Source organism: Rhinolophus ferrumequinum, chromosome 7, assembly GCF_004115265.2.
Source record: "Rhinolophus ferrumequinum isolate MPI-CBG mRhiFer1 chromosome 7, mRhiFer1_v1.p, whole genome shotgun sequence".
NCBI lineage: Eukaryota > Metazoa > Chordata > Mammalia > Chiroptera > Rhinolophidae > Rhinolophus > Rhinolophus ferrumequinum.
The window spans coordinates 45055993-45075214 of record NC_046290.1 but is presented as its reverse complement, the minus strand read 5'-3'; the positions used below and the strand labels follow the sequence as shown (position 1 = coordinate 45075214).

Sequence of the window (19222 nt, the reverse complement as noted above, 5' to 3'; positions counted from 1 at the left end):
ATAAAAAGGAACAAATTCTTTTCGTTTAAAAGAAAAAAAGGAACTACTAATACAAACAATAAAACAGGTGAATCTCAAAAATATGTTGAGTGAAAGAAGCCAGACACAAAAGAGTACATACTGTATGATTCCATGATAAGACATTCTAGAATAAGCTAAAATAATTTATGATGATTCAAATGAAAATAGTGGTGGTCCTGGGTCGGGATAGCAGCAAAGACTGACTAGAAAGGAAAATAAGGGGCCTTTCTGGAGTGATGGGTTATAGAAGATTTATATCAAATAAAGTATAATTTACATGATTACAAAGTTTCCATTTCCACATAGAGTATTCCACCTAAACAGTTTCCCAGTCATGTCAAGTGATTGTATCTTCTCACATTGCAAATGAAATGCTGATGGTCTAAAAACTAGACAAGAAGCTAAGGTATCATCGGCAAGTTCTTTCAAGCTGTCAAAGGTCACAAGTTCCTATTTTTCTTGTTTGTGATCCCAAGCCGGCACCATTTTCATCTCATCCACTCTGTTCTTATGGATTTGAAAAGCAGGTGAAATCCACCTACCCCAGGAGAACTGCTCACTGCACCAATTCAAAGAACCCAACTTGACACTGCATTTGGGGCAAAGAAGTTGTCCATCCATCACCGCCAACAAGGCGGATCCCATCCACTGCACCGGTACAATGAAATAGGACATCCACTGGGTCAGACTCCCTGTGACAGGCATGAGGGTGGTGCCATCCTCTTGTGGGGAAAGGCTGTAGGACCACTTCCCTCACTATGATCCAAAATCCTACAACTTCGAAATAAAGATCGCCTGCATTTTCTACATTTGTGGAGAACTTCAATCCTTGTGAAACAGTGGTTGGGTCAACAGCCAAGAGCTCTTGAGGTAAGTTCTGCAGTACTACATGACAATTAAAATGTATCCATTGGTTGGAATCAACTCTGAATAGTTCTCTGTAAGCTTCTGTAAATGACATTGCTTATAAACTGCACTAGAGATATCTACTTCATATCCCATGGTCTCGTATAATTTCAGTTGCCACGCAAACCCCTCATCATTCATCTTAGTCTCTGGTTTGATAGTCTGGAGGTTTTCATGGGTTTTTTTTCAAAGGTAAGTTGGTCAGTCTTCATGACAAAAGCAGTCATTACTGCCACACTTCGACTCACTCCTGTGTGACAGTGCACCAGCATCGCGCGGCCCTCGGCACCGGCCTGGCCCAGGAAGGCCACGCACTGGTCCAGGTGGCTCAGCAGGTCGGTCTCGGACTTGTCCAGCGCGGGCACGAAGAGACTCTACAGGCCCTGGACCTGGAAGTCGGGCTCCTCCGAGTCCACCAAGAGCACGGCCGTGATGCCCACCCGCTGCAGGTGGCCCGGTTCCAAGACGACCGCGACTCTGCCCGGGTACAGCATCTCTGGCGGCGGGCCAGGCGCTCACAGCCCCCAGCTTCCAACATGGCGGCGCCCAGCGGACGGCGGCCAAGGCCCTGTTTTATTGTAGACCCTGCCTTTATTTGTTCTGACCTTCCACAACAGTAACTGTGAAAAATACAGCACTAAAATCCACAAAGGTTCCTAGACGCATTTAAATTTTAAGTGCTAAAAAACACCATTTAGGTTTTAATTTTTTTTCACTACAAAGCACCAAAATCAGTGAATTTTAAAGGTTATCTACTATAATGGTTTTAACAATGATTCTGCACCTCATGAAGACTGTTTATAGATTTATGAATTCTTTTCTGATTTTAATGAGTAATGAAAAATTTCAGGACCCATTTTCTAAAACAAAGAGGATTCAGGACCACAATCTTCCAGCTCTTCCAAGAGCCATTCCTGGAAGTGGTTTCCCTGAGGACCCAAAGGAACACTGGGTATAGGGTACACTCATTTACCTTAGTGTTTATTCATAAAATAAATGTACATGCTACATAACCTAAGTCCTACCTTTAGACTTTTTTCCCTAAGGTTAGCACTTCAGCAAATACGTACTGAACACATATATTAATCATTAGACAGTGATAATTATCTTTCAAACAAATAATATAGGAACTACTTTAAACAGTACATTTAATTCTGTTTTTCTTTATAGATCCCTGATGTCTTACTCTGGACTTAAGAAGGAAAAAAATGTTAATTTTAACGAGGCTATTAGAAGCCAAAAGATATATACATAATTCCTTCAAATCAGGTCTAAATTCAAATGTCATCTCTTCAGATAGAACTTCCCTGAACACATCATCTAAATATCCACCCTATAACTCCCTTTTTTTCTTCTTCTTAGAAATTAATCACTATGTGAAATTATGATGTTTACAAACTATATCCCTTCCCCCTCCCTATTAGACTCAAGGCTCTAAAAGCAGAATTCCCATCTGTCCTGTTCACCGTTATGTCCTCAATGCCTAAACAGTGATTATCACACAGCTGGTGGTCAGTATGGTTGATTGAATGACTGACTGACCACTGGAAGGAATCATCTATAGTATAATATCTTCCAGAAACAACTCCTTCTTGAATACAATTCTCTCAGAACAAAGAGCACTTAGAAATTGTATCTTCAGTCCATTTGTAACCTCCTGGACTCAACTCTACTTACTTGGTTCTTGATATTTTAGATCTCCCTTGCCTATAGACCTGTATTAACTGCCAGACCCGCACTGCTAAAGAGAAAATTTCCAGTCTTATTCTTCCTGTGACGATATAAGGAAAAAACAAATCTAAAACACAGACAAAATCTGAACCAAAGACAAAAGATCGGTCACTTTTTAGGATCTCCAAATGATATGTTGTAAAAAAGGACTTAATACTTACGGAATGCTTTGTCTATTCTCCATCCATTTGTTTTCTCTTCCCGTTTAAATTTATTCTGTTAACAAAACAAAAAAACCTATAAATAAGTGAGGATTAAATAAGTGAGGATTATGTTTTTTAAAAAAGCATTAAAATGGAACTCTTATAATAACATGATTCCCAATAAATAAAATGTCTTTGGCAATAGGCAAGTTGCTTTAATCTTTCGCTTTTTAAAAATAGAGATGAAAGATTTTTACTAAGCGTCCTGATCCTCATTATGATCAACAGTATGAATTAGTAACAGAAGCTAGATTTACAGAAAATAGAAAAAAACAAAGTCCGCTAGCACACAGATAGACCAAACCTACAATCATTTAAGCTAACCAGTATTAACTAACTCTTTAAAAACTAATATATCGTATTAAGTTAAACCTCTTACATTATTATTCTAGTATGTTTTTAATGGCATGGAGGGAAGACTGTAAAGAAACAACTAAGCAATATTTTAAAGGTGGCCAAGTTTATCTTTGGAAACTTCTTTACATTAAGGCACATTTCCTCATACCCCATTCCCAGTTCTACTCCAAGTTAACTCCATTACGATGGAGATGGTTATGGTTTAAGGCACAATCGATCCTAAGGTCGTTAGGACATCTGAGAGCATAAGTTTGTGTCTGAGAATGTCTAATCATGTACATACATCCCAGGAGAGGGAACAATTAGCTAATCTCTCCTTTGTACAGATCAGTGGTCCAAAGCTTTTATTGGAAATATAAAAAATAAAACTTTTTATTGAAAAAAATAGAGAAAAGCACACAAAACAAAGGAACTACTTTATGGTCCACGTCGTCCCTCTGCAAAAATCTAACCTGACTTTTAGAGCAATTATTTTCTTACATTTCCTTACTGTTTATCATTCAAGGATACATTCTTAGACTTCTATAGTTTATCCTTGCCCATTTTTTTTTAATTTCATGACTTTAACATCTTTTAATCTACAGATTACCCCTCCTTTCCATTCTTTATTTTTCTTCATAAAACTTATTACCAAGTAATATAAAAGTTTTCAAGAATGATCATCTTTCTCCCTTAAAAGATATTATTCTTTAGATATCTCAAAAGTTAACAAAAGTTACATCCATATAAAGTGACAGGCTATAATCACTAAATTAAACATCCTGAGAGAAATGCCAAGACTTTAGGCATTATTCAATTCTAAAGTATTCCTACATCATTTTTTACCTAATTGCAAATATAATTCAGAACAATTTAAGTTTTTTGAAGAACGTACTGATATTAGTCATTGATTTCTGACAGGAACAAACAACTGTACATCAAATCTTATGACCATAAAATAAGTCCCTTAATTTCCACCTGTGGCCCTGACAAAGTAACTTGTTATAGGCTTGTTCCACATATCCAACCACACTGTAAATAACTTTAACAATGAACAAAATGAACATACCAACTATTTTCAAGCACTGGACAATATAAAGAACAAGAAAGACTAAATCCCATAATCACGGAAAAAAGGGAAACATACAAGAAGTACTAACGTTCACCCTGGCTCTGTTCCTGAGTTAAATTTCCTAACCAATGAAAGGGAGATAAAGGCCAAAGAAAAGCACAGAGATACCGTTGAGCTGAGGAGGTAGACAATCTTTAGGCGCAGGGTTCTAGAGAAAAAGAGCTAATTAAAAGGGAGCCTCACAAGCCTGGTGGAAGTACCCCACATCTTCGTCTATATCTGGGTTGCGTATGTCCAGAGCATAAGGCCTAGTAGAGAACAGCTACTACAGGAATAAGAAGAGAAAGAAGGTACTATAAGTTACACAACACAATGAGATGACAGAATTCTAGCCCACATGAATGGAAAGATGTCATCAACACCCAGACATTTACTTCAAACACCAGAAAAGCCACCACTTAAGAGATAGGGATGGCACTCTAGAGCTACCTTTCTCAATCAAGGTTCTAGCATGAGAATTAAGCCCTAATGCCCTAAAGCACCTACCATATGTAATGAATTACCTTCTCTCCTATACATTTGAATAGTACTACTATGACCATCCTTGGAGAACTTGGAAAACAGTAACTCAAATTATTTTCTGTTGTTCAGATGGAAAACCTAGAGTAAGGACCAGTTTACAAGTGCCTTAATGAAGCCTAAAACCAAGCCTTGTAGGAACAAGCAGAGTTATACTAACTGCCTTCCAAAAACAAATCTCAAACACTTTTTAAAGGAAAAAACAAACATAATCCAGACACTGTACACATATCATCCACAACAGCCAGCATACAATTAAAAAAACCCCACAAGACATGAGAAAAAATAGGAAAATGTGACGGACTGTCAAGGAAATAAAAAGAATGTCAATAGAAACAGATTCCCAACATGACCCAGGTGTTGAAATTAGTGGATGAGAAAGTTAAAGTACCTGTTATGACTATGTTCAAAGATTTAGAGGAAAATATGGAATGAACAGATAAGTAAATCTCAGTAGAGAAATGGAAACTAAGAAAAGTAACCAAGTAGAAATTACAGAAATGAAAAATATATCATATCAAAAAATATAATATCAAAATGAAACATTAACTGAATGGGCTTAACAGCGAATTGAGGATAGCAGAAAACAGGTTCAGTGAATTTATAACATGGTAATAGAAACTAACAAAGTTGAAATAGAGAAGAAAATTGGAAAAAAAATGAACAGAGCTTTAGTAACCTGTAGTACAATTTCATGCAGAGAAACACAAGTAAGCAGAGTCACAGAAGGAGAGAACAAAGCAGGCAATATTAAAAAAAGACACTATCCCCAGGTAAATCATAATTACACTGTTGAACATCAAAGTTAAATAATAAAATCTTGAAACCACCACAGAAAAAAAAATTCATCACATACAGGGAAAGAATGGTATCAATGATGGTTGACTTTTTATTGGAAACACTGGAGGCCAGTGGACAATGGAATGACATTTTTTAAACACCAAAAAGGAAAAACTGTCCAACCAGACTTGTATATCCAGCAAAAATATCCATCAGAAATGAAGCCGAAATGAAGATTTTCAGATAATGAAAACGGAGAAGAATTTTTCAACAGCAGATCTGCCATTCAGACAGATTTGAAATGAAAAGCATAAAAAATGCTAAGTGACTAAATATTAAAGACTAGTTTATTTTTTCAACTCAATTTTCTCTAAAGACAAAAGACTTTAAGCTAAAATATGTAAAGTGGTGTTTATATGGCACGTAGAAGCAAAACATGTAATAGCACAAAAGATAGAGGGTAAATGGAATTATACTTAGAAAGAGTTTATCATTTGTGAAGTATGAAGAGTAAAATGCACCCTAATAAATTTAAAAAAAAAAAAAGAGTAAAATGGTACAACAGAGGACATAAAAAGTATTACTAAAAAAAATTTGATTAACCCAAAAGGCAGCAGGAAAAGAGGAATAAAATACCGATGAAATCCATGGAATATAGTGAGATGGTAGGCTTAAACACAGCCATACCAACTATTACATTAAATATAAATGAACTAAATTATTACACAGAAATCTAAAACAGACATTTTGTTTTATTTTTATCAAGGGTCAACATAAGAATACAATGATCATTTTCTCATGTCTTACAGAAATACATTATATAAAAAAATTAAATTAAAAGGCAGAATGTCAGACTGGATAAAAAAGCATGACCCAAATGTAAATCTAAACCACAATGAGACATCACTTCATACCTGTTAGAATACCTATTATCAAAAAGACAAGAAATAAGTATTGGCAAGGACATGAAAAAAAGGGAACGCTTGTGACTATTAGTGAAAATGTAAACTGGTGCAGCCACTATGGGAAACAGTATGGAGGGTCCTCAAAAAATTCAAAATAAAATTACCGTACGGTTCAGCAATTCCACTTATATTTATCTGAATGAAATGAAAACACTAACTGAAAAAAGGTAACTGTACGCCCATGTTCATTACCGCATTATGTACAACAGCCAACACATGAAAACAACCTACGTTAAGTGTCCATTAATGGATGAATGGACAAAGAAATTGTGTATATACCTACACAATGGAATTATTATTCAGCCATAAAAAAGAATGACATCTTGCCATTTGCAACAACTGAGGGTATTAGCTAAGTGAAATAAATCAGACAGAGAAAGACAAATACTGTATGATCTCTCTTATATTGGAATCTAAAAACAAACAAACAACCCAAGAGCTTGAATACATAGAGAAGACTGGTGGTTGCCAGACTTGGAGGTAAATCCATGATGGAATCAAAAGGTAAAAAAATAAAAAAATAAATAAAAATCCTAACCCCCATGATGGTATTAGGAGGAGGTGGGGCATTTGGGAGGTAATTAGGTCATGAGGATAGAGACCTCATGAATGGGATCAGTGCCCTTAAAAAGGGGCCTCAGAGAGTTCTGGCCCTCTTTCCTCCATGTTAGTGTACAATGAGAAATCCTCAATCCACAAGACAGCCCTCACCAGAACCTGACTATGCTGGCACCCTGGTCTTGAACTTCCAGCCCCAGAGTTGTGAGAAATAACTGTGTTGTTTATTAAAATGAAAAAAAAATTACAAAGCAACATCCCTCATAAAGATGTGTACCAAAAACATAATAGTGAAAAAGGGTAGAATGAAATTTAAAACAAAGGTTAAAAAAAAAATATTAGTAACTGAAATTAATATAAAATAATATTAAATGTCAAAAAATAATATTAGTAATTTTTAGTCTTTCCAATAAATAAATGTAATGGGTTTACTTTACCTTAATTTCTATCCTTGCTCTGTGAGGAAAAAGCTGTCCAATCATAGAAAAGTCAGTTCCTACCATGCTGATGGCTAGAAAAAACATATCTGTTTCTGTAAAAATAAACATTTAGAATGATTGAAAATTAACCTTCTCAATAATTCAGAGAGAAAAAAAATCTTACCCCAGTATATATTTTGAGTTAAAAATAAATTTGACAGTACTTAACATTTTTTTTATTATAGTCCAGTAAATCTTCAGTCATAGAACTATGTCTATATACAAAAACATACGTATTTCAATGCAAAGAACTGCATGGACCTAAAAACATCCTCTTTAAACTTTTATACAGAAACATGGTATAAGAAATTTGCATGCTCATACCTAACAGCTGGAATTAAAAAAAAAGAGAGAGACATTCTGCCTATCTGGTCTCAAAATCAGTCATAGCCAGTACAATTATTACCGCTATGTAAGCAACTAAGATGTGTTTAGCGCAGTGGTGTCCAAACTGCAGCCCACGGGCCAACTGCGGCCCGCAATCCATTTTTAACTGGCCCGCAGCAAATTCCAAAAATATATTTAGTTTACTTCAATAAACCAGGTGAGGCAATACGTACTTCACCTCGAGTGAGTGGCTCAGCTGTTTGTGTATTTTACTGCATATGGCCCTTGGTAAAAAACGTTGAAAAAAGTCTGGACACCCCTGGTTTAGCGGTATGTGAAAGAAAGTAGCTAGAAAAATACATAAGAAACTGTTAACAGAAGTAAACTCAAGAAAATAGGATTAGGAAGTCAGAGAAATATAAAATCTTCTTTTTTGCTCTATTATTATTCTATTATGTATGAATTTTTTCCCAAAACAAACTGTATTATGCCTATAATAAAAACAAATAAGCAACAGCATGTAATAGTGTTATATACTTTTTTAACAGCATAATTTTTACTTTTAGAAATTTTACTGTGCATTACTATTGGAGGTAGAACATTATTATAAGCATTAGAAATACTGTTAATTCTTCATTAAAACAATATTTGTTGTACATGGATTTGACAAAGAGAAATACTCCGGCCAAAATGTCTATAATGCTAATTCCTAAAAAGATTTCTAAGATAAAGTCAGAGATATAGTTCATGGTTGGGAGCAGGGGGGAGGTGCTAATAAAATTATCTAGAGAGAAACAACATGGTTGTTTGCATTTTATTTACTTAGGGGAAACCTGGTTTAATTCAGAAACAGAGAAAATAATTCACTTCACTTCAAATAAATGACCTACACAATTTAAAATGAAAATTAATTACCTTTATTTGACCATGGTTTAGAGTAATAGTTTTTCCTAAAACTGGAATATGTAGTTGTAGAACCACGCTCAAATATGGGATCATTTTCCTCAACAACACAGGGACCTTTTGTCCTTAAAACTTCTACAGTTAAACTGAAAGAAACACATTTTTTAATAAGTCCACACTAAAAACAAAGAAACAAATAGTAAACGATATTTTAATAGTGATATTTTGAAATTTACCATAGCAGAGTCATACATTTGAGGTATGCATATTTTCTATGAATTCACTCATTTTCACTTAAAATGTGATTGCCAGGGAGTAAAAAAAAAAATATATCAATTTTTTTTTAATCCTTAAAAGCAATATAAAATTTAGAAACTATCTTGGGGCAACCCAAAAAATTATTTATTTGACTGACTTCTGCATGCCTCCTATATTTAATATATATTATTTTATGCTAGACACAAGAAATATTGAGAAATAAAAACATTTTATATTTGTTTTACATTCCTGCACACAAAGCAGTTAAGTATGCCTTTGACTATTTAATGACCAGTAAAATCATCATCACAAAACAATGTACAAAAACTATTACTGACAATATTACATTTACTGACAATATTACATTTACTGACAATATTACATTTACAGAACATAGAATTTATGTTCTGACTTTTTTTACAAATTAAAACTCTCAGAAGACTTTCCATCCCTCTTTCTTATTTACTTAACAAATCTTCTTCTTTTAAAAATACACTTTGGACAAACAACTAAATTCCATAATACCAAATTTGAGAAATGAAATGTTTTAACTGAGAAATTGAACCAAAAAGAGAATTAAACCTCACCATAACAAAAGCCAGAAAATGTTAAACCTCTGTTTCATTGCAGTTTCATTAGTTACCACCATACACCAAAATATGGTATTTGTTAACAATATGAAAATTTGAATATTGACTTTAAGACTGAATCAATATTTGAAACCTATCCTCAGGAGAGGACAGCATGTGATTAGCTCAATAGCTCCTTCCAATTACCAGTAAACTTGGTTAAACAATGTTAATAGGTTAATGGATCAAGTCAGCAGTGCCCACATACAAAAACATACAAAATCTTCTCATACAAAATGCAGAATTACAAAAATTGCTAAAAATTAAAATTGAATATAACACACAATTCTATTTACGACATCCACTATGCAAATATAAACATTAGAGTCTAAGTGACAATGACATACAGAAACTCAATCTCTCTCATTAGACAAAGCAATTTAGTTCTCATGAAACCACAACCTCTCTCACTTTTTTTTTAACTTACCTTTCTTCATCCAAAATTATAGAACCATCTTCTGCCACTTTCACTCGGGGAACCAGCAATGGCCCTTCATCCATTTCTTCTTCTACTTCTTCATTATCTTCAGCATCAGGAGTACTCTTATCTTCTTGCCTACCAAAGACAGATTAATTCATATATCCATGAGAAAAAGTGTTTCCAACTACTAGTATGAACTTCTAAAATAAATTACTGCAAATTCAACTTTGTAGATATTTCCAATTTTCCCTATAATCTAATTGAAAATACTTCCTTTGTTAAGGGCATAGTTATAAGATTTTCTCAAATTTTATCTGGTAGCATTTAATAAGAATTCTTCATTCTCTTTGAAAATAAAGAGAAATAAATGCTCATCTTTTCTATCTCAACAGAGTATGAGAGTAAACCATCCAGGTATTACAGAATTAACAAAAATAACCATTACATTTATGTAGCATCAGTTTCCAGATCATTTTATTAACCCTTCAAAACAATCCTTGGGGATGAGTGTTTTCATACTCTTTTGAGGCTTGGAGAAGATAAGTACCTTTTGCTCTAGATAACACAACAGTAAGGGTAGATCAAGAAGCCAAACACAGTTTCCAAGTAATGACTCCAAATCCCATATACTTTCTAATTAATTACATTGTCCCCCTTAAGGTTTTACTGAAGCAAACATAGCTTATAAATCTATAAAAACATAACAGATTTGTAGCTTGACAGTACTGTTTTAAAACAATATGGATTCTAAGCAAAATAGTAATCATTACTTAATAATCCCTGAAGCACCTAACCACAAAATCCCAATGTTTCTGCTAATTTTCCACAATCCCTCATGTTGAATTATAAGGCTACCATAACTTCCTAAGAGGTCTCTTGGAGGGCTTCTTTGGAGTAAACTAACATGACAAGGCAACAGGGAGCTTGTACAAAAAAAGAGACTCTCTAGTGGCACCAAAACTGTACCTATTGCTGGACTGTATACACAGAATGCTAAAACACACACACACACACACACACACACACACACACCCCAAAAACAAAACAAAGGGGGAAGGGAAAGAGAGAAAAATGGAAAGGAAAAATAAAAATACTATATACATGTTTGCTTAAATAAACATAGAATGATATATCAAAAAATTGGTAACATTTGTTGCTTCCAAGGAGAGGAACTAGATGGCAGAAAAACAGAGTTGGAAGACTTCACAGTATACTTGTTATTTTTGAATTTTGTACCATGTGAATATATTATTATTCTAAAACAAAACAAAACCTCTTTAAATTATAAAAGCTTTAATATAAAAGCATAAGATTCTCAACAAAATATTAGCAAACCTAATTCAGCAATAATTTAAAAAGATTATACACCACGACCAAGTGGGATTCATTCCTGGTATGCAATGTTGGTTCAATATCTGCAAATCAATTAACATGATATACCACATTAACAAAATGAAAAATAGAAATCATATGGTCATATCAACAGATGCAGAAAAAGCATTTGACGAAATCCAGCATCCATTTATGATAAAAACTCTGAGCAAAGTGGTAACAGAGGGATCATATCTCAACATAATAAAGGCCATAAAAATAAATTCACACCTAGCATCATACTCAATGGGGAAAAGCTAAAAGCATTCCCTTTAAGATCAGGAACAAGACAAGGTGTCCACTTTCACCACTTTTATTCAATATAGTTCTGGAATTTCTAGCCACAGCACAAGAAAAAGAAATAAAAGGCATCCAAGTTGAAAAGGAGAAATAAAACTGTCATTATATGCATATGACATGGTACTGTATACAGAGAACCCCGAAGACTCCACCAAAAAACTATCAGAGCTGATAAATGAATTTAGAAAAGTAGCAGGATACAAAATTAATATTCAGAAATCAGTTGCATTTGTATACACCAATAACAAACTATCAGAAGGAGAAATTAAGAAAACAATCCCATTTACAATTGCTTCAAAAACAATAAAATACTTAGGAATAAATTTAACCAAGGAACTAAAACACATGCACTTAAAAAATTGTAAGACATTGAAGAGAGAAATTAAAGAACATACAAATAAATGGAAACATATACCATGCTCATGGATAGGAAGAATTAATATAGTTAAAACGTCCGTACTTCCTAAGGCAATATATAGATTCAATGCAATCCCTATCAAATTACCAATGACATTTTTCACAGAACTAGAACATATCCTAAAATTTATATGGAACCATAAAAGACCCCAAATAACCACAACAATCTTGAGAAATAAAAACAAAAGTGGGAGGTATCATGCTACCTGACATCAAATCATATACTACAAGGCGATAGTAATCAAAACAGCATGGTACTGGCATAAAAACAGACACATAGATCAATGGAACAGAATAGAGAACCCAGAAATAAATCCATGCCTATATGGTCATTTAATCTAAGACAATGAAAGCAAGAATTTACATTAGGGTAAAGACAGTCTGTTTAATAAATAGTGCTGGGAAAACTGGACAGACACATGCAAAAAAATGAAGCTGAACTGCCTTCTTACACCATATACAAGAATAAATTCAAAATGGATTAAAGACTTAAATGTAAGATCCGAAACCACAAAACTCCTAGAAGAAAATACGAAGTAAATTTGTAGACATTACCCTTGATAATATTTTTATTGGCATATCCCCTTAGACAAAGGAAGCAAAAGGAAAAATAAACCTGTGGGATTACACTAACTAAAAAGTTTTTTTTCATAGAAAGGAAACCATAAATAAAACAAAAAAGCATCCTACTGAACGGGAGAAGACATTTGCCAATGATACATCTGATAAAGGGTTAATATCCAAAATTTATAAAAAACTCACACAGCTCAACACCAAAAAACAAACAACCCAATTACAAAATGGGCAGAGGACACGAAGAAACATTTCTCTAAAGAGGACATACATATGGCCAACAGACATATGAAAAAATGCTCAACATCACTAAAGAGAGAAATGCAAATGAAAACCACTATGAGATACCACTTCATCCCACTCAGAATGGCTATCATCAATAAACCAACAGAAAAACAAGAGCTGGCGAGGATGTGGAGAAAAGGGAACCCTCATGCACTGTTGGTGGGATTGCAGATTGGTGCAGCCACTAGGGAAATCAGTATGGAGGTACCTCAAAAAATTGAAAATGGAATTACCTTATGACCCAGCAATTCCACTCCTGGGTATCTATCCAAAGAAATCCAAAACACTAATCTGAAAAAATATGTGCACCTCTATGTTTATTGCAGGGCTATTCACAATAGCCAAGATATTGAAACAAACGAAATGCCCATCAATAGATGATTGGATAAAGAAACTGTGGTACATTTATACAATGGAGTATTACTCAGCCATAAAGAAGAATAAAATCTTACCATTTGCCACGACATGGATGGACCTAGAAAATATCATGCTAAGTGAAATAAGTGAGATGGAGAAAGACAAATACCATATGATCTCACTTATTATGTGGAATCTAAATAATATAACAAACGAGCGAACAAAAAATGGACTCAGATATACAGAAAAAAAACAACTGACGGTTGCTAGATGGGACGAGGTCGGGATGGGAGTGAAGGTAAAGGGATTAGAAAGTACAAATTAGTAGTCACAATACTTCCACAGGGATATGAAAGACAGTTTGGGGAATATAATCAACAATGTTATAAAGATTATGTAGGGTGCCAGATGGGCACTGGACTTATTAGGGAGACCACATGCAGATGCCTGACCCACTGCGCAATACACCTGAAGCTGAAGTCAAATGTCAACTATATTAAATATATATGTATACATATATATGTGTGTACACACACACACACACACACACATAGTCACGGGATGTGGAGTACAACACAGGGAATACAGTCAATGGAATTGTAACAGCTATATTCAATGTCAGAAGGGAAGTAGATTGGGGGGGGTTCATCACTTTTTGAGGGGTGCAAATATCTAACTATTACATTGTTTTGTACACCTGAAACTAAAAAAAAGTAAAAATAAATAAATTTTTAAAATCATAACATTAGCCATTTATGTATGTAATACACAAATAGCTTGAGGCTTTCTTATTGATTTAAATCAGGCAAGAACTTTTATTCTTGTTAGTGACTCTATTTAAAAATTCCTGTCCCATGTAACTTGACTACAACAGGAAGTATCATTTGATTTCATTTTTTTAAAAATGTACACATACCAGAATATATTCAAAACAGAATACGATAAGATGCTTACACTCTTGTCTGGAGTGGTGTCAATGATTTTTCAGTTTTCTTTTCTTGCTCCAGTGAAGAACTATTAAACACAAACAACAGAACACTTTTTAATAATTTACATCTTGCCAATTCTATCTGTAGGCAAGAAGGAAATCATTTTAATTTGCATTTTTTAAATGATATACCGTAACATTAGTATTGATATTAATGCGTCTCAACAAGATAGTGTGTCTGAACAGACAATTTTTCAGTCAAAAATTTTTGTCAAGTATAAATAATTTGTTTGGCCCAAAGTGGGGAACTCTCTTACTCTCTAATTCCTCAGTGAAGGGAGGCTCCCAGTCCCAAGGCATGAAGCAACCTAGTGGTTCGTCAAACACTCAAAACCTAGGTTTCTGGCTCTTCCTTCAACTAGGCCAAAGACCTAGTGAACCTGAAAAAGTCTATACTGAAAATATGCCACTACTCCTACATCCATTGGCTAAACCATCAACGACACAACACTGAAGAGATTTATCATAAACCCTCTGCTTCCCCAGGCTAACTTTGATCAAAGAAACTTTGTTCTTGGAGGATTTATTAATCAAATGCCACTGCCTTTAATTAAGAGACAGGACATAAAAAGTAGATTACCCCTTTCAGTCAGGTTATATATAGTGTGCAAGAAATAGAAATTGCAATCATGATAAAGCTTAGTTCGTTTTACTATATCTTAGTGATATAACCAAGGAAACTTATTTTTAATCTCAGAGGTGAAGGGCCTTACCATTCCAAGAATGCAGTTACTTGAAATATCACTAATTTTTGTTGTAAAATTCTATTTAAAAGGACATCAGATGTGCTATAAATTTTGTCAACATGCTTTTGGAAAACATGACACTGTAATCTAAAAATTATACTTAAATCACTACATACTGAAACAAAATAAAAAATAAATAAAGTTTACTTACATCATTGGATTCTTATCTGGCAGGTAATATATGAAGTCTCTCATAGTCATTTTTGAACGATCTGGTGGCCTCTGACTTTCATTTATGGCATATTTGTTTTTCCATTGCTTCTAGATACACACACACACACACACACACACACACACACACAAAAATCCACTTTTATTTCATAAATATAGAATTTCAAATGTACTATATTCAAGTACACAGCCCACTGTTGCAATCACTGCAAGTGTTTAATATCACTCCTACCACAATTATGCCTAATTTTAGGAAATATTTTATAAACTGAGTATTAAAGAGTTGTAGCACATTAAGGAATTTTAAAAACTAAAGTGACTGGGACTTGATAAAAGCCCAATGCTTAAAAGCATGCTTACTGATGCCTTTTAACTACAATAGTTTACCAAAAATTTATAAATGCATAGCTTTTGTTTACCCTGCAGTGAACTGGAATTCTGTGTATTTCATAAAATTCTTGAAGCAAATGCTTAATTTTCAATTGCCCAAAATAAACCTAATTAATCAGATTCTACACAGAACATTTTCAGAAGCCTAGATTTTAGAGGATATGGATTCAAATCCCTTATCTTCCACTGATGTTTGACAAAAGAAATAACCTGTTTGAGCTTGTTCTCTACTGTATAAAATAGTAATATCTACTTCACACAGAATTAAATAACAAGTATAAAGCACCAAGCTAAGTGTCTTCCTCTTAATTAAAAAAATAATTCTATAATTAATAATAAGAGTTGACGTTTGTTGGGCTGTTATTATTTGCCAGACACTAGTCTAAATAGTTTTGCACGTATTAACTCATTTAATCTTCACAAACCTCCAATGAGGTAGATACTATCAGTAGTTCTACTTTAAACATGAGGAAATAGACATAGATTCAGTTGCCTAAAGTAACAGTCAGTAACCGATGATTCAAACTTTAAGTATCTAACTCCAAAGCTTGCATGCTTCACTATTGTTACATTGTACTCTCAGAAAAATAATCTTCAAGATCAAAAAGAACGTGGACTCTATGCAAACATGCAAATTTTTCCCATTTGTAATTTTCCATATTGTCTGTGTTTTCTTGCATCTCGTTGAGTTTTTTCAGAACTACAATCTTGAATTCTCTGCCATTTAAGTCACATATTTCCATATCTTTAAGTTCCTTTTCTGGAGACTTTTCACTTTCTTTCTGAGCTGTCTTGTTGCCTTGGTTATTCATGGCAATTACTGATTTATTATTTCTCTTCCTAGACATCTACAGGAGTGGCTTCTGCAACAGGTTGATAGGAAGAGGTCTTTCTTTTGTTTTCCAGTACTTGTTGGTAGAACGTTTTCTTTTTCTCTCCGACCGTAGCCTTTTTTACTCTCACACACGGTAGTGCTATGTTTTCTCTGCACTATTCCAGCTTCTCACACAATGGGGGGATTCCCTGGGAGACGGGCTTCTCCTCTGTTAATAGTTTGCCTGGGTCACAGGGCGCAGTGTCCAGGTGGGTATGCGGAGAGCTTTTGAAGTTCCAAAGCTCTTCCTGCACCAGATTCAGAGCCCGTATGTTCCAGCAGTTCTGTTTACTCCTGCAGGGATCTGCCCAGATAGGTGGGGACAGGGGCGGGGTGAGTTGTGAGAGGTGGCCCAGAGCAATGGCAGCGACCACCACCACAGCCGGTCCTGCTTCCACAGCTCCCTCCCCTCTGCCGGAACTAGTTGGGCTGCGAATCTCTGTCTGTGGTCCAGTTCTCAGAACAGCAAATATTCTGTTCTTTTGATCTGACACTGCTACTGTTATGCTCCTAGCACCGGGCAGGTGGGGGCGGGGCGAGCTCTGGGAGGGTAGGGAGGGGGCGGCTAGTCTCAGTGTCTAAGGCTTCCGTTCTCTGCTCGGCAGTCAGGGCTTAAACCACCGTTTTCAGCATTCTTACCTCAGTCTTTCCTCCGAGGTCTCTGCCGTGAGCGTTGGGTTCAGCTGTGTTATATGCTGCCCCCTCAGCCCTGGGGGCCATAAACGGAGCCCTGGCAGTCCGAGTTCTTCCCTCTCCCCCAGCTGCGGTAGTTCCAGGATGCAGCGAGCTCGGAGCACTGAGCTAGGTCTGTGTCCTGTGCCTGCCCGCGCGGCTCCATCTCCGCACTTCTCCCTTCCCTCCTCCCCCACTCACGCGATTCGTCCCCTTTTAGGTGAATTCAGTAGTGGGCCTCTTCGTCTTGCCTGTCTGCTGTGCAGGGAGTCCTTTGTGGAGTTATAGTTGTTTGATTAGTTGTAAATTCCAGGGGAGGTTTACAGAGGCTCACCTCACGCCGCCATTTTGATGACGTCGCCAATAATTTTCCATATTGTCAATTTAGAAAATAGTACCAATTCATTTTCACTGAACTATATCTGTCTTAAACCAAACGAATATAACTCATGTCACTTGGACATCCTCACAAAGAAATCTGATTGACAGCTTATTTTATAAATATGCTTGTGTGTTTGTGTGTGTGTGTGTGTGTGTGTGTGTGTGTGAAAGAGAAACTTCTATTTATGGCCTTCACCAAAAACAATAAAAAGATATAGATGAATAAAATACATAAAAATTAATATCATGGGAAAAAATAGCTTAAGTCCATAGTGTTTCTTAACCATTTTGTTAATAAAAGGGGATACTCTACCATCATGAGGCATGTTATTTGGTTTTATTCCCCCATAAATATGCTACAGATGCTTATTTTTCCTCCAAATGATGCCTGACTGACATAACAATAGAAATCTAGCAGGCAACAGTTAAAATTCGTATTTTTCTCTCTTACCTTCTCTTTTCTTAATTCTTCTTTTAACATTTCTCTCAGTTTCTGGGCTTTATATATTCGGTACCTGTCTGAGCATGGCTGTTTCTCTTCAGTTGGAATGGGGTTTGGCTGTGAAGTTTCTTGATTAACTGTAGATAAGGGATGAGGTTCTGAAGGAACACTGACACTAGGCTTAACCAGGGTAGAAGTACTTGATATCCGTTTTCTTCTCTGTGAAACAGTAGAGGAAGATTTACCGGATTCTTCAACATCATTCTCACGATCAGTCTTTTCATCACTGTTGTAATTCAGAAAGAAAAAAAGGGCATCATGGATCTTCTTTTAAATATTCTAATTCTAAAAACTAGGCGGGTAAAAAATCCAAAACAGTAAAGTCTCATTATTTAAAAAATCAATGACTTGAGATACATGTTAATTGTGACAGAGCTTGCAATAAAAATTTGTAGTAAATCTTAACAGACATGTAAATTCTAATGAAAACTGTTAATCATTTTACAAAGTTCGAGTCCCTAGGCACATTAGAGCACGTAATTTTATGCTCATGCCAGGTCCCTCAAAAAAGAAAAAAAAAACTGACAAAAACAAAGCTTGATTAGCCTAATTTGAATCACTAGATAACTAAGAGTTGTTTCTTTAAACTTTAACTTTATAATTTATGTATATAATTTAAAATTTCTAATCCATATTGACATCCCCCTAAACTGATCTAAATTACTGGCATTTCATTTTACCAATCGCAGGATCTGTCAAACCAAACATGTAAAACTTCAAACCTCTGAAATCCTGGTATGGCAATATTTGAAGATACACATTTAGTTATACTAATCAAACTAAATTCTGTTTGAGGCAGCAATCATTTGTCTTTTGTCAAGCACACCTTTACAGCGATCAAACTCTTCACTCAAAAAAAGTGCTCAGTCATTCCAAATTACATATTAGATATAGTTCAGATTGGATACAAATTTCAGGAATGGTCTGAAAGCCAGTTAAGTCAAGAAGAGATGTAAGTCAAGAAGTGCCCAATTAGCTCAGCTGCTTAGAGCATGGTGCTAATAACACCAAGGTTGCCGGTTAGATT

At 35.1% G+C, this 19222-nt stretch overlaps 1 protein-coding gene and 1 pseudogene across 3 annotated transcripts in view; both read right to left on the bottom strand.

Moving 5' to 3' along the window:
* BDP1 (B double prime 1, subunit of RNA polymerase III transcription initiation factor IIIB) overlaps window positions 1-19222 on the bottom strand; it is an 81366-nt gene that overhangs the window by 61261 nt on the left and 883 nt on the right. For 2 of the 3 annotated variants that reach the window (XM_033110450.1, XM_033110452.1), the window contains exons 2-8: window positions 18145-18421; window positions 15357-15466; window positions 14426-14485; window positions 10175-10303; window positions 8873-9006; window positions 7589-7683; window positions 2820-2874 (exon numbers count right to left, since the gene is read on the bottom strand). In XM_033110450.1, the coding sequence (XP_032966341.1) occupies window positions 2820-2874; window positions 7589-7683; window positions 8873-9006; window positions 10175-10303; window positions 14426-14485; window positions 15357-15466; window positions 18145-18421 (860 nt within the window). The remainder of the gene's footprint in view (window positions 1-2819; window positions 2875-7588; window positions 7684-8872; window positions 9007-10174; window positions 10304-14425; window positions 14486-15356; window positions 15467-18144; window positions 18422-19222) is intronic. The other variant, XM_033110451.1, reaches the window with a different exon arrangement.
* LOC117025065 (dual specificity protein phosphatase 12-like) lies at window positions 455-1421 on the bottom strand (annotated as a pseudogene).